This window comes from Calypte anna, chromosome 8 (assembly GCF_003957555.1).
Source record: "Calypte anna isolate BGI_N300 chromosome 8, bCalAnn1_v1.p, whole genome shotgun sequence".
Taxonomy (NCBI): Eukaryota; Metazoa; Chordata; class Aves; order Apodiformes; family Trochilidae; genus Calypte; species Calypte anna.
In genome coordinates this window covers 28,977,056-29,000,357 of record NC_044254.1, presented here as the reverse complement: position 1 = coordinate 29,000,357, position 23,302 = coordinate 28,977,056, and the positions used below count along the sequence as shown (strand labels likewise).

General features: G+C 40.3%; 1 protein-coding gene across 1 annotated transcript; it reads left to right on the top strand.

The window, feature by feature from the left end:
* ITGB3BP (integrin subunit beta 3 binding protein) lies at nt 1-22,995 on the top strand. The gene is made up of 9 exons (XM_030455518.1): nt 1-97; nt 3,723-3,765; nt 6,169-6,307; nt 8,757-8,841; nt 11,063-11,141; nt 12,294-12,387; nt 14,266-14,325; nt 21,016-21,069; nt 21,591-22,995. The coding sequence occupies exons 1-8, from the start codon at nt 93-95 to the stop codon at nt 21,066-21,068; spliced, it is 558 nt and encodes a 185-aa protein (XP_030311378.1). The 5' UTR covers nt 1-92; the 3' UTR covers nt 21,069; nt 21,591-22,995.
* The last annotated feature ends 307 nt before the right edge of the window (nt 22,996-23,302 follow it).

Sequence of the window (23,302 nt, the reverse complement as noted above, 5' to 3'; positions counted from 1 at the left end):
CCCTCTCAGCGCCGTTTCCAGCCGGCGGCGTTTGACCGGCGCACGGCGGCGGGAGATCGGGGAAGGCGGCGGGAGAGGCTCTGGGCACCGCAATGTCGTAGGTATCGGGGCGGGAGGGTAAGCGGGGCTCTAGGTGCCGAAAAACGGGGCTCTAAGCGCCGTTCTCCGCCCCTTCCCCGCCAGGAGCCCGTGTGGGACGTTGCGAGGCGGAGCGCTGCTCCCCGGCGGGCTGAGTCCATGGCGGTTCCCTGAGGAGAGATACACTCCCGGGGTTATCCCGGAAAGGGGAAGGGAAGGAGGTTTTGTGGGGAAAGGAGGGTGTTTTGTTCCTAATTCTGCCTTCCAGGTGTTGGATGGGAGCAGGAGATGCTGAAGGCGGTGGGGTCCTGAGGGCAGAGCTCTGCGGGAGCGGGGCTGGGGCGGGGAAGGCTTTCTATAGGGTGTGTGTTCCCGGCTTCCCCAGATAAAGGGGTTTGTTTGGATCCTCAGAGCTCATGGATAAAGCCCGTGGAGCGGTGAGATGGGGTAGAGGAGCCATGCAGGGGGTTGTGCAGCTCTGGGAAGGCATCTCAGGGCCCTGGTGATGAGGGGCAGCCCCGGCCCGGTCTCTGTGTGCCATCCCCCGAGGGGAATAAATCCCCTTCGGAGCTCTCCTGTTCTTTGCTATTTATCCAGCAATAATCCAACAAGTCTGGTGCTACCCTTCAGTATCTCTGCTAATCGTGGGTTTCTGAAAAACAATAGGGAAAGGAATGTTGCTGATTGCAGCATCAGGAAGGTGAGGCCATAAGGCTCATCTTGCCTATGGATAGGCTTGGGATATTGTCCCAGCTTCCAGCTCCTACTGTGATTTCTTAGGATAACTTAGGATTTATCATAGGTTCCAACTTCTGGCAATCTTTCTCTTGATCCAAGGAAATCAAAGTGATGATGCCAGGCAGCAGTAATACGAAGGAAACATCGATAAAAAAAGCTTCAAGTTTTGGGTATTTTAAGTCTCTTTGGTTACACAAATAAAACACCATGTAAGCTGGAAAATGATCATGTATGCATTCTGCTTTTCCAATAAATTAGACAACTTTGGAGGCATGTTTTGAAGATGGAACAGTATGTAGATACCATATAGGTGTTTTCTGGTTTACCCAGTGAAAGCTGCAACTTAAAAGGAAAATAACTGAAATAGTCTTAAAATGCACTGCAGTACTTTCTGGGGTGTTTTTAATTAAATAATACAATCAAGTCCCTGATTCTGTATGTTCTTTTTTGTACGTTAAATCTGTACTTGACTGCTACCTTTGCATTCATTCATAAATGAACTGTGAAGGAGAGAAAGCTAAGTGCACGTGGAATTAAAAACAATCTTAAAAACCCATTTTTATAAAGAAAGTTAAATTGCATACCTAGATTCTCTCTGCTAAGCAGTTCCTCACGTGTAAGTGGTTTCATCAAGGCACCAACTCAGTGAGTAAAGGTCTCCCAGTATTAGCAAGGAACTGACCTGGAATGATAAATGAACAATATGCTTTAGAAGCAATAGGTAAATCTTGAACCTGATAAATATTATGGGCAAAATATTAATTGAAAGTCTGTGCAGCCAGCTATAAGCACATGCAATCTTTTGAAAGATCTGAGAGAAGACATTTTGGCCAACTGGGTCTTTATGTTGGATGTCTGGATGATTTAATTTTTTTTTTTCAGTGGTCCAAGATGATGATTTTATTTTTTTTTTTCAGTGGTTCTAACTAGGACTGACTGCATGTAGACTGAGGGCCCTATTTTTAACTTATTGTGAGTGAATCACAGTTGCCAGAGATTTACCAGCTCACGTTATGGCATCAGAAAGACAATCACTAAAAGAAGCCCAGGAGCAAACCAAGCTGCTGGACAGGATGGATTGGAAGAAGAGGTGGAAAGTTGACCTCCTGAAGCCCAAATTGTACCCATGCAGCTTCTCCCAACACTGAGGAGCTTGCCTGGAATGAGATGAATGCCTCTTTGCTGCCATAGCTCAGGGCTTTGCAGAGCTTTTGCAGGCCAGCAGGTTGAAATTTGGTCTGTCTGCAACTCTGTTGCTGTACACAATACTTGACAGCTTTTAAAGAACATCATCTTGACCAGTCCACAACTTTCTAAGAGATTTTTAAAATCTTTTATAATTTAGTGGGGTGGTTGTTGGTTTTTTTCCATGTAGTTTCTCATTTGTCTTCATCCTACAGCTATGTTTGAGTCCAGATTCTGCTTTGCTTTGGCTTCCAGCTTCTTTTGAAGTCCATCATAAAAACTTCCATCATAACATGCCTTAGTATAACATGCAAATGCATTGGCCCCTAGAGCACCCTTCAGAGCAGAGGTATTAATAAATATAATGTTTCTCTGCTGCCACTGGGGTGGAAGATGGAATGGAGTCTGCTTTCCTTAAGCAATATGGGTTTCTATTTTAAAAAGAAATACACTGTAAAGAATTCCATCAAAGCTACAGCTTTGGCTGCCCTGTGGCAAGAAGTTCACACACATTTTTAATTTGTTACCTGTTTACTTGGCTTTTTAAAGATAGAATACTTTCCTTTCCTTCTCCTTTTTTGTGACAAAGATGGTTGTAAAACACTATTCCTAGAAGACTGTTGACTGAGGTATATTTCAAAGATGTGTTTTTGTTCTGTTTTTCCAATACTTTAATTTACATTTTTGGAATAGTAACATAAATTATAAAAGGATATGTTTGGAATTAGGTTATCTTGATTCCTTACAAGCCAAAACATTGTTTTCCAAGTTAATACCAAAGATTTGGTTCTTGAAATCTGATGTGTTTCCTAAATCATCTTTAATTTTATGTAATATATGTTTCTATAGGTATATAGAATAGGGACTATTCTTATAAAGAATTTAATTTTTTTTTAATCTAATGCTTTAAACTAGTGCTAAGATTTAGGAATGGGCTTTAAAAGTTTTGGTTGTCTCTGGGAAAAATAGTCTTAATTTATGTTGACCTTTCTTTCCTTTGAGCATTTAGTCTGCATTCAATAAAATTTTGATGACTGCTCTTTAGAAGACAGCTGTACCATATAAAGTATTATAAATATTCAGCTTTCCTCTTCTAGTGTTGCCATTAACAGCTGGGCATCCAGTTCAGCAGAGCAGATTTTTGCAGAGAGAGCTTGGCATGTTCCTGAATCAGAATAGGGAAGAAGACTAGCAAGTAGTTTCTTATGGTTTGGGGACCTGTAAAGACATAGAGCATCTGTTCCCCAGCTAAGTCCTAGTCTGGTAGCACTGAATCATGTTAAGAGCTAAAATGATGGGAAGAACTACTTTTTTCACCTTGGCTGTACCTCTGTTTGAAGTGCCTAATACATTATTTCTGCTAGTGGCAAGATAATTCCAACCCTTCTTCCTCAAAAAGTATGTAGATGGTACTGGCTTTGCTTTTTTTTCCTCACTGTTTGTGGTCTTTGAGAAAGAGACAAACACACAGTGTGATTTCTCTTCAGTGCCTTGGGTTTTATCTCTTGTACAAGATGGAGAATTGGGTTTTCTTGTGCAAACATTTTATCCTTCTAAGCCAGCAATACACAGGACTTTAATCAGTTAGTGTATTTGCTTTGCATGCCACTGGTTTTCTTGTGTAGTATTTAAAAAAAAATGTAAAATGTCTTTTAAATTACCAATTCAGAAATCTTTGTGTCTAGGTGACCACCAAACTTGTCCATATCTTTCTCTTGCAGAGTTAAGAGAGCACTGAAGTTGGACACTGTTAGAAAAGATCAAGTAAGTACTTTTTAGTGGATGGAATCATCTGGGCTGCACGTGTACCTATGTGTATGTTTATCTGTATGCACATGTGTGTGTGGATAAACAGGGTATTTCATTAGAGCTGCATTTATATTGGTACAGATCAGACCTTGTCTAGATCTGCACAAAATTAATGCTGAAAATATTAGTGTATTTCTTGTGTTCCATTTGTCACAGAACTGCCTGGCTTTAGGTACTGTGCATCTGCATGAATCACTTGAAAATAATGGAGAAATATGCATACTTTTATTGCCATCACTATTTACCCAAGAGCTGAATGAGTTAAGATCCTTGGTGAAACCATTTATTAGAAATTAGCTCCATTCTCCTGGCAGCAAATGTTCTGCCATGTAATTGTACATGGAACAATATGGAATTATGATAATGCTGTAATCTGCATATTACAAACTGCAGAATTGAAATGAAATCATTAAAGGCATTTTGATGTCAAGGATATAATTACCTCCCTCAGCTAACCTGGCATAATGAAACAATAAAGTACCAGCACTGCAATAAATTTCACCACAGTTATCACAATAAAAATAAAATTGTACTGTTGCTATTATTTTTTGTAAATGCAGCTCTAGTTTACTCCCAGTACCAGCATGTCATGACATATGTCAATTTATTATCTGCTCCAGACCAACAGTGGGTGTTGCTGCAGACACCAGTGCAGAGGAGCTTGTGAGGATGGAGGTATTAAAAGGAGGGAAGATTTTGGAAAGGTATAGAGAGAAATAGCTGGTCAGCAAAGAAGCTCCCAATAAATCTCCACCTCAGTGTCATTTTGCAGAGATCAGTTTATGTGCAGCATGTATTTGGAGGTCTCACTGGTCTTTAGCAAGATAGAAAATGGGCAATTTTAAAATTTTTCCAGGCACTTTTTTTTAAATTTAAACAAAGGTGGCAAAATACTGCAGTGGCACTAAAAAAAAATCATTAGCAATTTAATTATCAGCTTAGTGTACCATTACCCAACTTGTTCTGCTCAGAATGCAGCTGTGACTGTAATTTTGCATCTGTTTCTTGGGCTGTAGTAATGTTTTTGTGGTCCAGCTGAAATTACCTAGAAATCTTCTGCCCTAAAACTATTCCTGCCCCCTCCTCATAAGATGGAAAGAGTTGTTTGTTGGTTACCTGCTTGCTTTCCTGTTCTTGTGAAGTAATAAGCTTTACAAAGGCCCCTCTGAATGAGGAAAGCTTCCACTGGTCAGAGTACCCAAAGCATGCCTGACCCAACCAGCTCAGAAATCAGTATTTTTAGATGCTGTAATGTTTGTATGGGATCATTAAAAAATTGCACAACTGGACTAAGATTCTTCTTTCTGGAAGATAAATTCTTACTGACAAAAAAAATACTGACCTTTGAAGTACTTTGTGCAGGTAGCTGCTCAAAGGAGTCTTGGTTCATATCCAGAACTAGAGTGGCTGAGGTGACTGCTGTTCCAGCAGGAAAAATATCCTGGAAGTGTGAGCAGATTGGAGATGGAGTGAGTGTTATGAGTTAACATGAAGATAAATGATAGCTAAGGAGTGAGGCTCAAGTAGGCAGAGAAGGCTCTAGGTGTTTGGGAATGGATGTGTCATTCCTTTGCTTGCTACAGTTGCAAATATAGGATAAATAAATTAAATTAATTTGCTAATCACTGAATGGCCCAGGATTGTACCAAAATAAAAAATTATGTAATCTCCTGGTTTCCTTTTCTGTGATGTTTCCTCTGGTGATGCTATGTTTCCAAGAGGGAAAAACAGTCACTAACCTGTGGAAAAATGTTTTTTTTTTAACTTCTCTATATTAGTAGTGAGGTGAAATCCCAATTTCTGAGAGTTACAATTCAGCATTGAGAGGGAACTCTGTCCCACATAATCCCAGTTAATATTTCTGAATTGCAAGCTGGTTCTTTTGGGAACTCTGCACAATTCCTTTAGCATCATCAAGTACCTCCTTTTGTATCATTAGACACATTGAAATCCTTAGCCAGAGACAAATTTGGGGACTTAAAGGACTCACTTGGGTTGTTTTACTGTTTTGTTTTGTTTTATTAACTTACACATGTTTAGAAAATCATTAAAATTTACTGTCTTTTGATAGAATTAAAATCTAAAGATATTTGCTTATTGTTCACATATTGAATCCTCAATACTGTAGGAAAACCTGACACCAGTTTTTGACTGCATTTAAAAAGGAAAATCAAACAAACAAAAAAACCAGCCAAGTGTTGATGCCAGATTACCTGAATCTCTAGAAAATGTTTGAAGGGCTTGAATGTATTTATTTTGCAGAAGGAAAGTTCACAAGTGCTGCAGGTTGAGATGGACATAGGGCCTTTATTTTTAGCCAATATTGATGTAGATTCTTTGCCTTCTGCTCCATTTCAGACATGTGCTGCAACACCTTTGAAGGCCAAAAAGAAAAATCTGAGCTCTTACTCACCAACAACTGGAACATGCCAAATCAGTCCATTTTCATCTCCCACCAGCCATAATGCACAAAACCTCAGAACTCACCCTTCAGATGGTTAGTTGAATATTCTCTCTTGATGTTTTTCTGGTTATTGCCTGGATTTAGTGCCTTATGTCCCATGTGGTATGTTTGATTTCTCTTTTCCCCTTGAAGGATTTCAATGGCTTTTGGAAAAGCAGATGTTGACTTTGACAGCTTGAGGGGTTTTCTGTCTAAATCCTGGGGGTGTTTATGCAACAACTTGCTTATAAACAAGTTTTCCTTTCTGTTGATCAATATTAAAATTGTTTGACTTTGGATCAGCAAAAAACCCCTGCACTGGCATTTCTGCCAATAATTCAATGAATTCTGCTCTTCAGACATGATTATCCTAACAATGTCCTTTGCTGGGTTTCTTTCTAAATCCCAGCTTCCACTGGCAGCAGTTCAACTCTTCTACTTTGCATTCTTTGACTCATGTATTTTCAGTAGCCTAACCTGCTTTTATGGCTAGATAGGTTGTGGTCTTTCAAAGTGTTAAGGAGCCATTAAATGACCTCCTGTGACTTTTATATTGTCCCATATACAGCCCAAGAGCTTTGATTTCCTTGCAGTGCCACTCCTATAAAGATGGTTGTCTTTACCTGAATAATAATAATCATCATCATCATCATCCATCACTTTTTCTTGTTAGAAAGTTCCTTGTTCAATTACCTTCACTATTTAAATAAAAAAAAAAGCTGTCTGATTTTGCATTTGTTTGGCTTTACTTTTCAGCCATCAGTTCTTGCTGTGCCTTTTTGTTGGGTTCAAGAGATTTTTATGCCCCATATATTTTAGAATTTATGTGCAGTAATTGATGCCTCACTAACATACATGAATTATGAAGAGCAGAAATATTTTGAGCAGGACAGAATAATCACTGTTGGAAATTTAGCTAGATGTCTACAGATTTTTGCATTAGCTGTTACACCACATGGATCTGCAAAAGGGGATTTTTTTTCCTCCAGGAAGTTTCAAAGCTCTTTTTTAGCATCTGTACATTTGCATTACATGCAAGATGAAAGAAAAAGGGGTCAAAATGTCCTGTTTTAAAATCCCTGTATATTAGGATGCCAGTGGGAAAGGTGAACATGTACTGTATACATACTGATAATAACTATGGACATAAGGGAAGATTCTTTTCTGCCTGTCCAAAGGCTGATCACATGATTATTGCTGACATTTAGATAGATAATTATTCAGCAATGTAGTCTTAAGCTACTTTATTTTTTCCCCCTGTGTTCATACAGCTACAAGATGGTGGTAGAGAAGACTTCATCTTACACCACAAGTTCCAGGTTGTCCTTTTAAACCCCCAGTTTACTTTCTCCTTCACCAAGGGGACTTTAAAGCATTGGAATGTTTTAATAACTTACACATACCACCTGGGAGGTGTTAAGAGTTTAATCTATATTCTTTTTGTCTGTGAGCAACATGCAAAACCACAACAGAATGGAAATTGGTACAAAATAAATGCCATCAGCTATGAAAACCTACTTTGTGCAAAGTACACGAAGTACTAAGCACATGAGGGGACAGGTGGAAATTTCTTCTCTTAGGAATATGATTTTCTTCTGAATAACAGAGTGGAGGAATTAAAAAAAAGGCTGAATACCAACAGAATGCTAAGATTTTTCAGAAGTAATACTGACTTTAAAAACTACAGTCCTTGACACAAGATAAAATTTTAATCCATTTTTGTTCTAACATGGTTTCTGTCTGAACTGCTTAGGTTGTGAGAAGTTGTGTAAACAGATGGAAATTCAGGAGGTCTTTTTGTGACCAGAGGGCTGTTGTTATACATATGAGGCCTTCAGAAGTGGCTGCTGAGTAATCTCAAGTAGATAGCAGCCAGCAGCTGAAGTTATTGTAGTGCAGCACTAACTTTCCTAATCTGATCAGGAAAAACATCCCCCTGTCCCCTTGTTTGGGGAGAACAGGCTCTGTTTGACACTTCCCTTGGAATCTCCTCACCTCAGAACCTCACCCAACCTACAGAAAGAGAGTACAGACAATACAGCACTCAGAGCCTTTTCAAGTAATCTGCAGGATTTCCTTGGAGTTGTTTACAAGATGGAGTTGGAGGAACTTTTCAGTGGAGGAGAAGGGAGGTTTCATTGCTCAGTCATCACCATGTTTTCATGACAATGCTCTGTGCCAATGAGCTGTATTTAGGCAGTGAACAGGATAAAAAACTGCTGAGCAGAACACAGTCACTGTCAGAATTATACTAATTTCCAGTATACAATAATCCCAAGATTTCCACAACTACAAATGTACTGTGAAATGATGAGAGGTCAAATCATAGTGAATGCAGTGTGTTTCATCACAGGGGATTCTGTCCTGCTTCATAAGTGAGTTTTGAGGTTTGCTTCTCTTCCTAAAAGATCACTGAACAGTCAGGGTTCATCCTAACACCTTTTCTTTGTACTTCAAATATCCTATGTCTTTTTTTGGTCTTTATTGTTTCTTTTCTTTCTAGTGAACCCCCTGGGAGACAGCACTAAGGAGACCAATCCAGAAAGCATTTTATCCAGGAGAGGGCAGCCTCCAACAGAGGAGGATGTGTAAGTGTGCACTGTGGCTGCAATGCTGTGATTTTTCCTTATGAAAGATGAATATTTCAGACAGAATTAAATTAATGGCTGTTGGTTTTTTAATACTTCTACAGGGTTGGATTCAGAGGCACTGAATGGCAGGCTTACAGTTGTAGGTACAGATTAATGCAGGGTTTGCAGAACAACTGCCCAGCCAGTCCTGTCTTGCCCTGGTGGTGTGGGGCATATGACACTGCTGCTTGCAGGAGGCACCTTCATGGTGCTCCACAAAGAGATATTATAATAAAACTCCCAAAAGGAAGGTATTTTTTGCCTTTCCAGACTCCTCTGGAAGTGTATATTCCTTTACCTCGTTTTTGGAAGCATTAGCTGCCACAGATACAGAACCAGAAAGGCAGAGACACTTTGCTTAAAAACTAGCCCCAGCTGGTCATGGTGAGACCTCATGTTTGCTTTGCATGATCTAAAATTCTTGACTTTTCTATCTAACCAAGAAAGTCTGATTCATAGCTCAGCATCAACATGGCTACACCATATCTCTTCTTCTCTCCTTAACAGCAGAAGAAATGTTTTTATCATGTCCTGTGTTTCATTCAGACCTCGTGGCCTGTGCATTCAGTTCATGACAGAAATTCTTCTGTCTCTAGGTCTGACCCTCTCTCTCTCCAAACTCTAAAGTGGGTTTCCTGCTGTCACTAAGAGCTCACCTCAGGCTACTGCCAACCTCCATTCCCTGCATCCTCCTTTGCTGCTCAGCTTCCTGGCACTTCCCATGTCCTCCTGCTCCTGCTGGAAGTCCTTGCTCTGGCTGTGCCACTGGAAGCATCATCACCATGGTAGTGCAGTACCTGTCCTGGAGAGTTAACCCACATTTAAGAGTTGGGATTTGTCCTTGAACGGATTTCTTCCATCATATAATGATAGATATTTTATGCATGCATTTCTTTTTCACTAACAAGCCACATTTGTGACATTTATTCATCTAAATATTATCTACTTTATGTTTGAAGCCTTTTGGTTGTTGCATTTGAACTCCCAAGGTGTTTGTTGATTTTTTTTTCCCTTGTAAATGGATGTTCTCCCTCACAGTCAGCTTGAAATTTCTTTTGTTGTAGTAAGACAGGGAGTAGAATTGTTTGGATGGCATGTTAGATAGTAAAAAATAAACTCTTAGAGTTGTACCAGTGGAGACTGAATAATTGGGGGATTTTTTGTGGTTCAGTAAAGGCCTTGTCAACACATACAGACTGGTTTCTCAGTGACAGTAACTTTGAAATGCAGATTCATTTGAGTAATGTTCATTGACATGGAAATGTTTGTGTTCAAGAATTCAACATTTGTTTTTAAATTGTAAGATTAGCAGAGGAGCAGCAGTTAGTGACATGCCAGTAAAATGCATTTAGAAATTAACACCTGCACAGTAATATTTATGTCAACTTCCATACACTGTATTTTTACAGGTAGAAGGTATCTTGTAGGATACACTGACATCAGCATTTTTCTTTCTGCACAACTTTCTGTTCCTACCTTGAAACACAGCAAGGAGAAGTTTTTCTCATGCTGGAGTTGCTTCTGAATTTGGAGTTTCTTTGGTGGGTGATTCTGTGGGAGGAAGCAGCAAATGGGTTATTTCTCTGTTGGCTCCCTTGATTTGCATCATAAAATTGTTCAGAAGCCTGAACATGCATTGCAGGAACTTTTTCCACTACAAATTCAGTGCAAATCCTTGTGCACTGAAGCCTGCCTTTTAGATCTAGTGTTGTTTTGTCCAGATCTTCTGTGTTGTTTTAAATTTTATTGCAAAACCCATGAAACTCTGAAGGTTGAGCATTTGTACACTGGTAATAAGAGACCTTTGTGTGGTCTTGTAGTCCATGGGTTTGGGAAGCTCGTTCTCTTGATTAAATTCCTGCTTTTAGGAACAAAATTCCTGGTTTTACCACTGCCTTCCTGCACGAGCAGAAGAAAACCCTCTAATATTGCTGAACCTGAGTTCTTATCCTTAAAATTAGGATATATCTGTATATATTTTTGGCTGTTCCCATATATATCCTAACCACAAGCAAGTTATATTTGGTGTTAGATGATACAATCAGGTTGCAAAGCCCATCTGTTCACAGCTTATCTAGATCCACCCTGGATCTAACTCTGGGAGACACTGTAAACACTGATTTTCAGCAAGCAGTGATGTGGCTAATTGAAATAGTTTTATTTTAACCTTTTTATGCAGGTTCATGGAATTGCAGTCCAAAGTGAAAAGTTCCTTGGCTAGATTTCTGGAAATAAGAGCAAATCTGAAAAGCCTACAGGTCTGTTTTACACTGATTTATTTTTTTAATCTATTTTAATATTGGATATGAAATAAATATTAAAATCTTACACGCAGTATTTGAATTTTAAGGAACAGGGAAGCGAATAAAATACTTGAAACCCAGCAGGTTTGACTTGGAAGTGAAGAAAATGCATAAAAACATCCCAGAACTTAGTGGATTTCATTTTATTATTTTTTAAACCAGAGGAGTTGCTTTACCAAGTACATAATTTTTAATTTCTGTCACTCCTCATTTTGCCCATGAATAAAAGCATATGAAGTAGTTATCAACTATTATTTATAACTTGAAGTATGAATTATTATTGCCTAGATTTTTATGTCCTTGATGATTAAATATCCCTTTGTGTTGAAGTGATGGTACTGTTTAATTTATCACTAATGTATCATCACTTAACAGTCTGCTTAATACATGCTAAAATGCAAATCACTTCTCTGTTTTATTCAGATTTTGTTTCCTGAATAAATTTAGCACCAAGTTGGTTGCTATATATCAGTAGCTTGTGAAAAATAACTCACTGGATTCATACTGATTTATTTTACTTGCATGAGGGCTCTGACAATGTTCTAGTTGAAAACAAAACCAAACAAAAAGGCTGAAAAAAAGACTTGATACTAAGCTAAACTATTTTAATTGAAATGTTTAGCTAGAAAACTCTATTGAGAAACCCTCTCAGTGTCTCCCGAGATTGACAGTGTGTGTTTTTACACCTACCATGAAATGCTCTGTGTGTTCAGTAGCATCCTAAACGCTGTTAGATTGCCATTTTACTGACATATTACAGCAGGCTTGTCCCTGTGCCAAGATTGCTTTTCAGGGGATCAAGTGTTAATCTGTTTAAACAGCTGAAGACTTAGAACGAAGCCTAAATAACAGGAGATGTTTAAGTAACACATTCAGAGGCACCTGAGTGCTATTTTCCAAAGCAGCAAATGTTCCTCCCCCTGGAACTTCTGCTGAGGTGCCTTGCTGCGAGGTGGAGTCTCATGCATCCTTATGGAAGAATTCCCGATTTTTTTTGTTGTTTTTCCCGTGGGATGTTTTGAATAAGTTGTAAATAGATAGTTCGGGAATGAGATTTAACAATGCCTTTAATTCTAGTTTGGGTTTTGGTTGTTTGGTTTTTTTCAGGCTTTAGAGGGCAGTGGTGAGCTTGGAAATATTATTGCTGCCTCCGACTTGCCTTGCGACTTGCGTGCTGAGGTGCAGAAAAACCAGGACCTAAGTAAGGAGGATTTTCGATTCTATTTATCCCCTTTATAAACAGTTTAACAGTGATCACCCCAAAGCTTTCCCTCCCCAACTCCGTGCTGTAGTGGAGTGTTAACCCCAGGACTCTGATGTGGGGGGTTTTTTTTGGACGTCTTTGTGCATCCAACCAGGACAGAAAAAAAGGCAGCCCCACCAGCCCTCTTCTAACTCACTGGCACAGACTGGGAGGGGGAAAACCTGGAAGAGCAACACCTTTTCTTATGTAAATAGTTAGATACTTAGTGGGTAGTTAGCTAGTGATTAGGCTAAACCTTTGCACTTTGATTGCATTCCCTTTCTTCCCTTTTTGTGAGGAAGTTGTTTTGTTTGTTTGCCTGGTAGGAGGATTAGGCTGAATGGAGAGTTTCCAGGCTTTAAAAAAATTGCTATTCATGTCTCTTTAAATTATGGACATACCAGATGCTTGTTGTGTTGGCATAAGAGCACTTCACAGCTGGCACATCTGTAATACTTTTACCAGGGAACCTAGAAAGCCAAAGATTTTCCATTTCTCTGTGACCATTTTCAGGAAACTCCTAATCCTTGATTCGAATCAGAGAGTTTGGGGACATCTGAAACTGCAAAAGTGCATCCAAGCTTCTCTTAGCAACTGCCTCAACAGTTGGAAGGAAAGTACATGATGGGAAGATATTTTACATGCAAATAAGATGGAAGATATTTTAATGCAAAAAAACCTCCAAACTTGTGTTCATGGTTAACAGCAGGAAAAAGAAAAAAAAAAAAAGAAACCAAAAAGAAAACCCCAAAATCTATTAGATTTCAGGAAGAAGCAATAAAGATCTCCTTGGCCAGGTCATTCCTTTAAGAAAGTGCTGAAAGGACAAAGAGTACCCAAACTTTTTGCCTCAGAACAGTTTGTTCATTTGTTTTCATAAGAGCCACACTTTTTCTCTGCACCCCCATGGCAGAGGTTGTGTCTAAGACTGCATTTCTTTTTCACATGTATAACATTGCTTTGGTAGGTTTTTCATACCAACCTCTGCTGGTCTGATTCCCAGGGAATAGGAATAATCCCTGCACACACTCCCAGTCCCTGTGCCCAGGCTCTGGAGAAGCACACACAAAAAAGATAAAAACATTTCTTAACCTGCAGCAAACAGGATGTGGTGTTGGGTACATTATTCAACAACCTGTTTGGTTTCTGCAGTGTAAAAAGACTTTGAACCAGCTGCAGGAGAGCAAAAGCCAAGGTAACTGGGACTGCTGCTTTGCCCATGGTTGGGAACAAGTGCTAGAGATTTTTTCCTTCCAAATGGGACTCTTCTAATGCATTAGGTGCATGTGCCCCAGCAGTAGGATTTCTCCACCACACAATTCCAGCAACTTTACCAGTTTAATTTACCATTTCTTTCCTGATTTGTTTCCCAGTGCTCATTCTGTGTAGTAATTCCCACTGTAATGCATGTAACCAGATGCTTTCTTATACAAAATAATGAAGTTTTCTGGAAACAGTCTGTTTACATTGCTACCCTACACTGGGGATATGGCAGTAAGACTGTCCAGATGTCAGACCTAGTGTTGACATTTTCTGCTTCCAAAATGGGACAGGATCATCTTTTCCCTCCATTTCTGAATTGGAATCAAAGAACCATGTCAGCACAAGAAGACAAAAAATGGGAACAAAGTGTGCTGAGGCTTGGAAGCACTTCTCAAATTTTGTTTCATATTGAAAATGTTTTGTTAGGGTTTTTTTGAGCACATAGATAAAGGAGGAAGGTTGTAATTGCTTGAAGAAGACAACAATGCTTTCAAAGTGATAAAAAAGGTATAGGTATTAATTTCTTTGATATCTCTTTCATATTTTTAAATTCATATTCATTTATTTGACCAGTGAGCCAAGCAGAGGAACTGCAGCTGTTCAAAAGAAACGATGGAAAACTTCCTGCCCGGGGTAAGAAACTTCCTTATTACTCCTGTGCAACAAATGTTTTGATGATTCCTTCTAGTTTATTCCTTCTTAATTCTTTCCACTTGAAATAAGTTGGGTGTAACCTTTAGTACATGAAAATGATCATAATCAAATATCTTTCTCCCCAGAACTTTTGCACTCACTTTTCCATTTCATGTTGTTACTTTCATGGTATTGGGTATTTTTCCATCAGAGTGTGAAAGGAGAAAAAAAAATCAATCTTGCACTTGAGGCAGAGATAGAAATAAGTAAGCCAGGTCCTAGAGAGTTTACTGAGCTTTTATGTCTCCCAGTTATCCTTCCTCACTCTCCTCCTTCCCCCTGCATTTTCAGTCTGTAAGCCAAGGAGCTTTGCACACACTCTTTGCAGCAAAACCTTTCTCACCTTAGAGGTATTGTGAGGTGTTTAGCACACTCCAGGGGCCTGTGAAACCCTGACTGTTTGGTTGCTTCATAACTAGGGCTGTGAAAACATCTAAAGTCAGTGGGATTTAATAGAGTGCAGCCCACTGAGCCACTTGAGTGCCTTGTCTAGCTGGGAAGGTAGCAGAGGGGATACACACAAGATTTGGGTTGGGTTTTTTTCTCTCACACCCTGCAAAATCAACAAACATTCACCACTGATACTCTGATATTCCTGCTGCCTTCATGTATTCTGCCTTAAGAGCAAAAAAGAATCAAGGGCTATTTCATATCATGAGCAGCCCTCTTGATTTTCCTTCCATCTGCTCTTCCACCTGCCTAAATCCTTCCTGCTGTAGGGAATTCTCTTAAAGGAAAGAGAACTAAGTTTCAAACCTAATCAGCAGATGACTGCAAATTAAAAAGGGGTTTTAAGGAAGTTGGCTCATTTGTGCAAGCTGCTATTTCTGCTGTACAGCTCCCTCTGTCCTTCTGTTGAAGTGATCTCAGTCCCTACCTGGGAGCTGCAGTCCTTGCTTCCTTTATCTGCTGCTCCCTAATGGTCACCAGGGCAGATCCATAGTCCCATCTCTCCTCTGGAAAGCAGCTCCTAGAGCTAAACATAGTATGTTAGATTAGAAATGAGATATTTCGTGGAAATAGGATGGAAAATAGAATGATTAATTTAAAAGTTGACCAGTTTTGATGAGTTGTCAATGTTGCTTTAATAAATAATAAATTAAATTTTGCAGTCTTGAAAATGGAGGAGGAGGAGAGGCAAAGTATGTGATAAAAGGAAAGCATCTGGGGATGTTATACTTTGCCTTTTTAGTTGTGGATGTGCTTTTTTCCTAATTATTTTTAATTAGTTATGCTGAAGATTTAAAACTTATGACTGCTCTGTGGCTCAGTACAGAAGGAATGTCACATTATCATCACATGGTGAGGCATGAAATTTATTTACTTTACATAAACAACCTCTACTTAAAACAACTCAATTCAAAACATTCCTTGCTCAATGGGCAGCATTATGTAGAGCTCAGTATATCATTCTGTGTGCCCAGCATAAAAAAGGGCAGCATTGTTTGTCCATGACTAGCATTTACAGTAAACAAAATGTTTTTTAATAGAATGTAAGCAAACTGTAAAGCAGTTGCCAAGAGATGAAATCTGGTTGGTAAGCTGCAGCCCCAAACATGCTTTCTGTGTGCTGAGAATGAATGTGTAGGTTGCAATGTGCATATTTTTCAAGGAAAATGTAGTAAGTTCAGAGTCTGGAGGAGTGGAGACAACATTCTAAACAGGAAGGCTCCTTAAGAGGGTTGTTACAAGTTATACTAGGACTTTACTTCCCCAAAACCACTGACATAAACCATGTCCATGACTCCATCTGCTGTACAAGTAAGAAACAAAAGAGTGTTAGAAGATCAAATGTTAAGGAAAACTCTTTTCAGGCTGGATCTGGTAATGAAGTAAAAAAATACTTTCTTTTCTGTGTTGCTGTTCCTCCTGCCAAGGCCACGGGCAAACATCATCACCCCTGTTAAGTTTCATTCTGAGCATTCCCAACTTTCCTGCTGTTTTTAATGTGATGGACAGACATTTGCACTCTTTCCAGCAGTAGTGGTGGCTTTCCAAGAGGCTGCATCAGGATTAACTAGATGGATTTTCATTGGATGACACTTGAAATTACTAATGAAAGCAAAGCTGGAGAGATAAAGGACTAAGTAATGAGTTCCCACTTGCCAGTCCCATTGTTGGAAGACTCTGTATATATGGCAAAAGATAAGATCCCATTTTAGAAACACTGCTCAACACAGATGCCTCCTAAATAAGCTGAGTTCCTTCTCAAAGCAGATAAAATGGGAAGAATATTTTTTTTTCCATGGCTTATCCCTCTTTATGTCATTTTGAGTTTGGACTTCTATTGCATCTCTGTGGACCAGCAGCTGAGTAGCTTGGGTCTGGACTGCTGGGGAGTTGCTGTGAGGGAAAATCAAGTTTAAAGCAGTGCCTACATTCTCCCAAGGTCCTTTCTGTCAAATCCTAGGCTACTTCCCAGCCAGAGTTTGACAAGGTCTCTCCAGCAGCCTTTTTGTGAAGTATATAATTTCTAAAAGCAACAAGGTGTTGCTGAAGGACTTTTTTTTTTTTTTTCCAGAGAGGTTATTATTAGATAGAGACTTCAAGCTTGTGTTTGCAAATGATATGTTGAAGTTCTTAGCATTAAAGACCAGGTTTGGTGTCATCAGAAATGTCTGCTCTGAGTTCATGGCCCTGGAGTGTTTGGTGTGGTCATTGGTAATCTTCAGTCCCACATCCAACCAAGATATGAGTTGCCCTCTTGGCCTACTCAGGCTGTGGAACTAAGACTGAAATTGAACTACAAATAAGTATTTTCTGAAAGCAAGCTCTAAAACCTGGTATTCAATTGATTTCAGGTTCAGACAGCTTAGTCCTGGAAAACCTGGATGCCTGAGGCTGTGGGGGGACAGAGTTGATGCTTTCCCAGACTAAATCTGTGTCCAGGAGTCTTCTTGTGGGCTGAAAGGGCTGCAGGCAGGCAGGAGCAGTCACTGAGACTGGCACAGCTCGGCTCCTTAAGGTGCAGGTGAATGGTGGTGCAGAGGCACTGCACACATTCCCAACTGGCAGCTGATTCCCTGGAGCTGAAACCATCCCATGGGGATGAGCTGTACCCTGGGAGTGTTGTGTTCTGTGTCACCAGGGAGACAGCTTCAAGAAATGTTCCTAATTTTGTCTATGTGGAGAGGGAGGGATCCTGGCCCTGTTCATCCCCCCTTGCCTGGGGAAGACCCATCTGCATTTCTGCTCAGGCAGGTTTCCTGCATGTAGAGATGGGGAGAAGTTGCTCTCTGTTGTCTTTGTAAGTTACTCCTCAGTGTGAGCACTTGTAAATGGGACTGCACCAAGTGAAACCCATCAGTATGGTGGGGATTTAAAACTCTTGTTGCTCAGGCTCAATTTGACTTTACTTTTCCTCTCACCCCATACAAGCAAATCCTTTTTCAGTCTGTAGCCAGGCAAAGTCCCTTACAATCTATCAGAGGTGACAAAACTCCATCATCCTGGTGCCCAAACCCTGCACTGTCAGTGATTTTCTTGAGGTGAGTGAATAATCCTGTCTACTGAAAGGGAAAGGAGCTGGTGGGCAGGTTTCTGTTGGACCCCTCTTTGCCAGCAGGTTTTGGGTCTCCTGGACTGTACCTGCACCTGGTGAGTGGGTGTCCAAAAACACAGCCTGAGGCTGGAAAAGTGTCTGGGTCTGAGGTGACCAGCACAGTCTGCTTTTTTTGGGATGGAAGGAAAGGGGCAAATTACAAATCTCCAGTGATTTAACACCCTCTGCTATGTAGATGAAATATTAAGCTATTAACTGCTGTGGCAGATCTAGAAATGCACATGAGACATACGACCACAGGCCTCAGATGTATATAAATAGAGAACTGTCAACCTGCATTTTATATTTAGGTGTCAGCACCCACATTTATTCATGGATGTCACACTCCTGTTTATTTACCTATTTACCTTTTTACAGATGCAATAGCAATTAATTTTTAATTCCAGTGGATCTAATCTTTAGAGTATTAAGCTTAATGAAAAATTAAAAAGAATTGTCGTTCAACAGCTACATGTAGCATCTTCTACACCAGGAAAAATACTGCTTTCTCCCATGAATATAATTATTTTAAATTAAAAAGAAAAAAAAGAAAAGAAACATTAGTTTGGGCTCACTTAGTAGCAATTATATGTTTAAGAGGTGTAAATAAAATAACTTGCTATCCAGACATTACAAATATCCAGGTGCTCTGTATGTGCTGATGACAACAAAATTGAAAAGAAAGACTGTAATAATTCTGACTGGTTTTCTCTGCAGAAGATATTGATTATTTGTGTGTGGTGAGAGATTTGGAAAATTCAATTAAAGGAGTTGTGCAAAGGTTTCATAAATTTTCCTTGTACAGCGTGTACACAGACATTGTTGCGTATTAAATCAATGCAGCACTTCACAATATATTTTCTTTGAAACATAAAAATAAATAACATTTAAACAGTTCTGCTTACTACAGAAACAAATTTTATTTTCTGTGAAGCATTTAGTCATGTGCTATCACTGACTCATACACATTTGCCAGCTGTAACAAATTTTATAGACGTTTTCTCCAGAGACATAGCTCATATACTATGAATTTTTAAATGAGCAAATGGTGAAGAAGGGATGTCAGCAATATAAAAATTGATCAGTTAAAAGATAAAAGCATAAGTAAAGAGATTTGTATGGTAGTCTTAATAGGTTTTATTAAATAAAAATACTATAAAAAGACAGTAATGAATAGACTGAAGGTTTTAACTGTGGTTGAGGTGGAGAAAAATTATTCTGGCACATTTAGTAGAAGATTGGTTTTATATCACCTGACAGGTGAACATTTTTTTCCTCTCTGCTTTTTAGATCTGTAAATGTTTTAGAGCAGTCAAACTTGGCAAGGAATGGGGGTGGAAGTAAGAGGAGAAAAGAAACTTGGGAAGATTCTACCCTTATAACACTTCTGCAGGCCAGGGCCAGGAGACAGGATGGCAAAGGGCAGCAAGGCTCCCACCACACCCCACAGGGTGAGGGTCTGGTGACCCTCCAGCTACTGCCTTACCCTAAAAACCATGGAGCTGATGAGAAGACAACAAGAGCTGGTCTTGCACCCTGGCATCTTTCTGGTCACCTCCACAGATCCCTTCCTCTCTCTCTGAGCTGTTCTGCTCACAACCAATTTCCATCCAGAATTTCTGCTCATGTTCTCTTTGCTTTTACGTAGTTTACTCAGGAGTTCTGCACAGAAAAATACTAAGAGTGAGAAAGGTGGTTGTGGGGTTTTGTGTTGTTACAGTTTTTTAAGAGCAACTGATTGTCTTCATTAGCTAAAAAAAAAAAAAAGCCAAACCCCAAAACATCTTAAACTCTACAACAAGCATTTTAAGCAGCTGAGCAGTAAATCATATGATTTGATTACTTGGCTATCTAAACCTTAATATCATCTGTGTAAATATTGCTATAAATAAAGCTTTTGTCAGAAGGTGCTCTCAGGGTGTGTTTCTGGGAAGGAAGCTGAGTTCCTGGTGTTTTCTGTGGGCAGGATGAAACGCAGCTCTTGGCCTGGCTGCTGTGGTGTGTGGGTTCTGTCAGTGCTGCCCAGCCACAATGCCACACCTGGGGATGAGAGGCTTCACACAGACTGGATCTGGTACCAAGAAACCAGCTGGTCCTTACACCTCTCTTTTTCTGTTGCTTGTTATACAAGACTGGACAGTTTTGGGGTTTGATAGGGAATGGTTTGAGGGTGCTGTGAGAATCTGTGTGGTGTTTATGAGGTTTGGTCAAGCTCCAGGTAAGGTCACTTGGCCCTCATGCCAGCCCCACAGGCAGGTCTCCTGTGACAGCAGGGATCTGAGGATAACCTTCCCCACCACCACCCGTGACTTGGGTGGCTTTGCTGCCTCTCTCCATCTCAGTTTATTTGCAGCCCCTTTCCTCACAGCTGAAGTCTTTTTAGCTATAAGCTGCTGTAAATGTCTGTCTGGTGTTCTCAGGATGTTTAATACAAAGCAAATCATTTGGAATTCTCTCTTCACCCTTCTGTGGTGGTGGAGTCAAAAAGCAGTATGAACCATCAGCAGGCCAGAGCTGATCACCTGCTGCAGAAAGGCAATCCTGGCACTCGGATGCACCTGCTTCCAGGCCCTTTCCCCCTGTGTTCTCATTCCCTGAGTTCCTTTCTACCCCTGCAAGCTTTTCCTCTACTTCTTCCAGCCATCTGCTCAGCTCTTCACCATGACCCTGCCCTCCTTGAGGAAGGGGCTCCAGTGGGGTTGCTTGCTTTTGCCATCTCCTTAGAGGTCCCAGGGAATGGCTGATCCACTGATGCAATCCTTGATTGGATTCTGCAGAATCTGCTGCTACGGTTCTTAGGGATTTCTGTGAATTCTCTTTTCATATTTATAGCAGGAAAAAAAGGGACCAGCTTCTAATACTTGTAACACATTCTGTTCTGCCTCACCATCCTTGGTAATGCTGTAGCATAGGTGTGTACACACAAGTAATTAAGACAGACTCCTAATAAGTGTTGAGACATGGTAACTGCATGAAGTAACGGGGGTTCTGTTAACTTGTTTAACTCATAACTGTGTGGTAATTTCCATAAGTTCTGGAGTAACACCATTGTTCTCTTTATCCCACCTGATCTTCCTCCTCCTCCCCAGAGTGCATCCAGCCTGCCAACAGTGCCATGTTCCTGAGGTCTCTCCTTGACTGAGGTATGTAGCCCCTGCTCTGCTGGGTGCCTCCTCCAGCTGCCACATCCAGGTGGGATCATCCCAGGGGCTTCCTTGTATAACATCTGTGGGGTGATCCTGTGTGGGGACCTGAAGACAAAACTGCAACAGCTTGATGGGAAAAGTCGCTGCTCTTCATGTGGTGTTTCTCACACAGTTACTTTCTCCAGTTCTCTCTATCCTGTCCCAAGTGTGGCCAACACTGTAAAGCTCTTTCTTACTGTTTAAAAAAAACCTAGTTGTGGTGGCTAAATGATCTTTTAGTACCTACTTCTCAACTTTTCTCCAGATAAAAGCTACAGCATTTCCTTTAAAAGTCTTAAGAAGTTATTGCAGGTCTAGGGAAGGCTCTGCATTGCCTTAGGATGTCTGTCTGTCCATCTCTCTATTTTTTTATGCAGTGAGGCTCACACTGGACATAGGATAACTCTGCACAGGTCACATGAGCAATGATGCCATTGCCTAATTGCTATTTATTTTAGTCATTCCTTATCTCCACACAGGCATTATGTGAAAAATGCATTCCACATCAACCCAGAGTTCTACATCTGCTTGACTGGACTTAAAAGGAGAGAAGAAATGCCTGTAAACCAATCTCCCCAGCAAATACCAGGTCGGGATGGCTCACTGCACTGGCAGGTGCACATCTAGATAAAATTTCTGGCATCTATTTAAATTTAACAATGTGCCCAAGCAGATAATCTCAATGTAAATAATACATCATGGGTGCCTTACGCCACAAAACGCTGATTGAGGTTTGCTTGGCAAGTGAGCTGCAGCTTCTGTAGGTTCTCTGCAAATCAAACAAAGCTAGAACCCTCCTCCAGCCAAGAACTGGGGGAGAAGAATCCATGTTAAAAGATGAACTTTGGCTCCCAGGCCCCGTGGGAAGTGGCTGCTTCCCACCAGGGTGGAGGGGATGTGTGGCTCATGGAGTCCTCACATTCCCCAGCCAGCAAAACTGCTTTAAATGAGTGCATCTCCTTTTGCAACAACCTGCCCCAAAATGTGCAGATTCTTTCTAATGGTGATTGGGCTCCAAAGCTCTGCTGTGAAATGAATTATGCTGAGTGCTGAACGTCTTTGCTTACAAACACCACTTTCCCTGCACAATTAGGGACATTTTTGTCACCTAGGAAGGTGTAGTCTCTACAGCCAAAATAAGACACCCTGTTACCACAGATGGTTCTAATATTATTTGCTTTTTAGAGCAACATTTTAGTTTAGTTCTGGTAGTAAATGATACACAGGGAGAGTTATTACCAGTTCCTCCTTCTTTTCATTATCCTTGAAACCACCTTTTCACCTGCATCTGAGACCCTTGAGTGAGATGCAGCCTCTCATGTTGGAAGGCTGCAGAAGAATGATTTAGGGTGGTGTTTTTTAATTAAATATCAACATAAATGCAGACAACTGAACATCTTTGTGTGCTCCCCCTGCAAAGGGCTGCTACTTGAACAGATAAACCAATTTGTACTACTAATATCCTGAGAGACAGCCTGATAATGTGTTCCATTGTGTGGTTAAACATGTTTGCACTGAAGCTTTGGGAGTTTTTAATTGACAAAAAAATGTTCTTGCACTCCAGACTGTGCAGTCTGACTGGGAAACAAAAAGTCAGTGATTGCTTGAAGGGAATTGTGTCAGCTCCTCTGTTTACCTTCTGCACCCTTCTGATCTGAGCTGTCTCTGCTGTTGCTTTTGTTGTACAAACAAGATTCACCAGCTGATTGTTTTGTATGCTAATGGCAGGTCAGCCTGAACCAGCAGTCCTTCACCTGACCTGATTGTAACCTGGAAATTAAATAATTATTAGTCTGAAAAGTGTATGCAAATGAACCTGATGCTATTCTAAATAAAGTGTTCTGTGTAATCTTGGAAGAACAAAATAAAACTTTTACAGAAAAATAACAGTCAAGGTGATGATGGACAAGTTACAGCAATCACTTGGACCATGGCAATTACCAAATCAATGTGGTATGTACCCCATTTTTAGGGAAATACAGTTAAGACACTAAGATTCTGCTGCAAAACTCCTCACACATGCCTCAGCTATTTGAGCAGTTACTGTTTCTTTGACCTCTCCGTGTACTTGGCTTTTGCCTTTCAGAAACAGCTGGGGCTGTTAAGAACCATTTCCAGTTCCACCCAAGGTGGATCGGATGGTTCTCACTTTATCACCCCTAGAGGCCATCTCAAGGACAAAGGAACGGGA

Excerpts from the sequence above, each read along its gene's own strand:
- ITGB3BP (XM_030455518.1), top strand. Across the intron at positions 6,308-8,756 it reads CAGAACTCACCCTTCAGATG|TGAACCCCCTGGGAGACAGC; the intron begins GTTAGTTGAATA and ends TTTTCTTTCTAG. Across the intron at positions 12,388-14,265 it reads GCAGAAAAACCAGGACCTAA|TGAGCCAAGCAGAGGAACTG; the intron begins GTAAGGAGGATT and ends TTATTTGACCAG.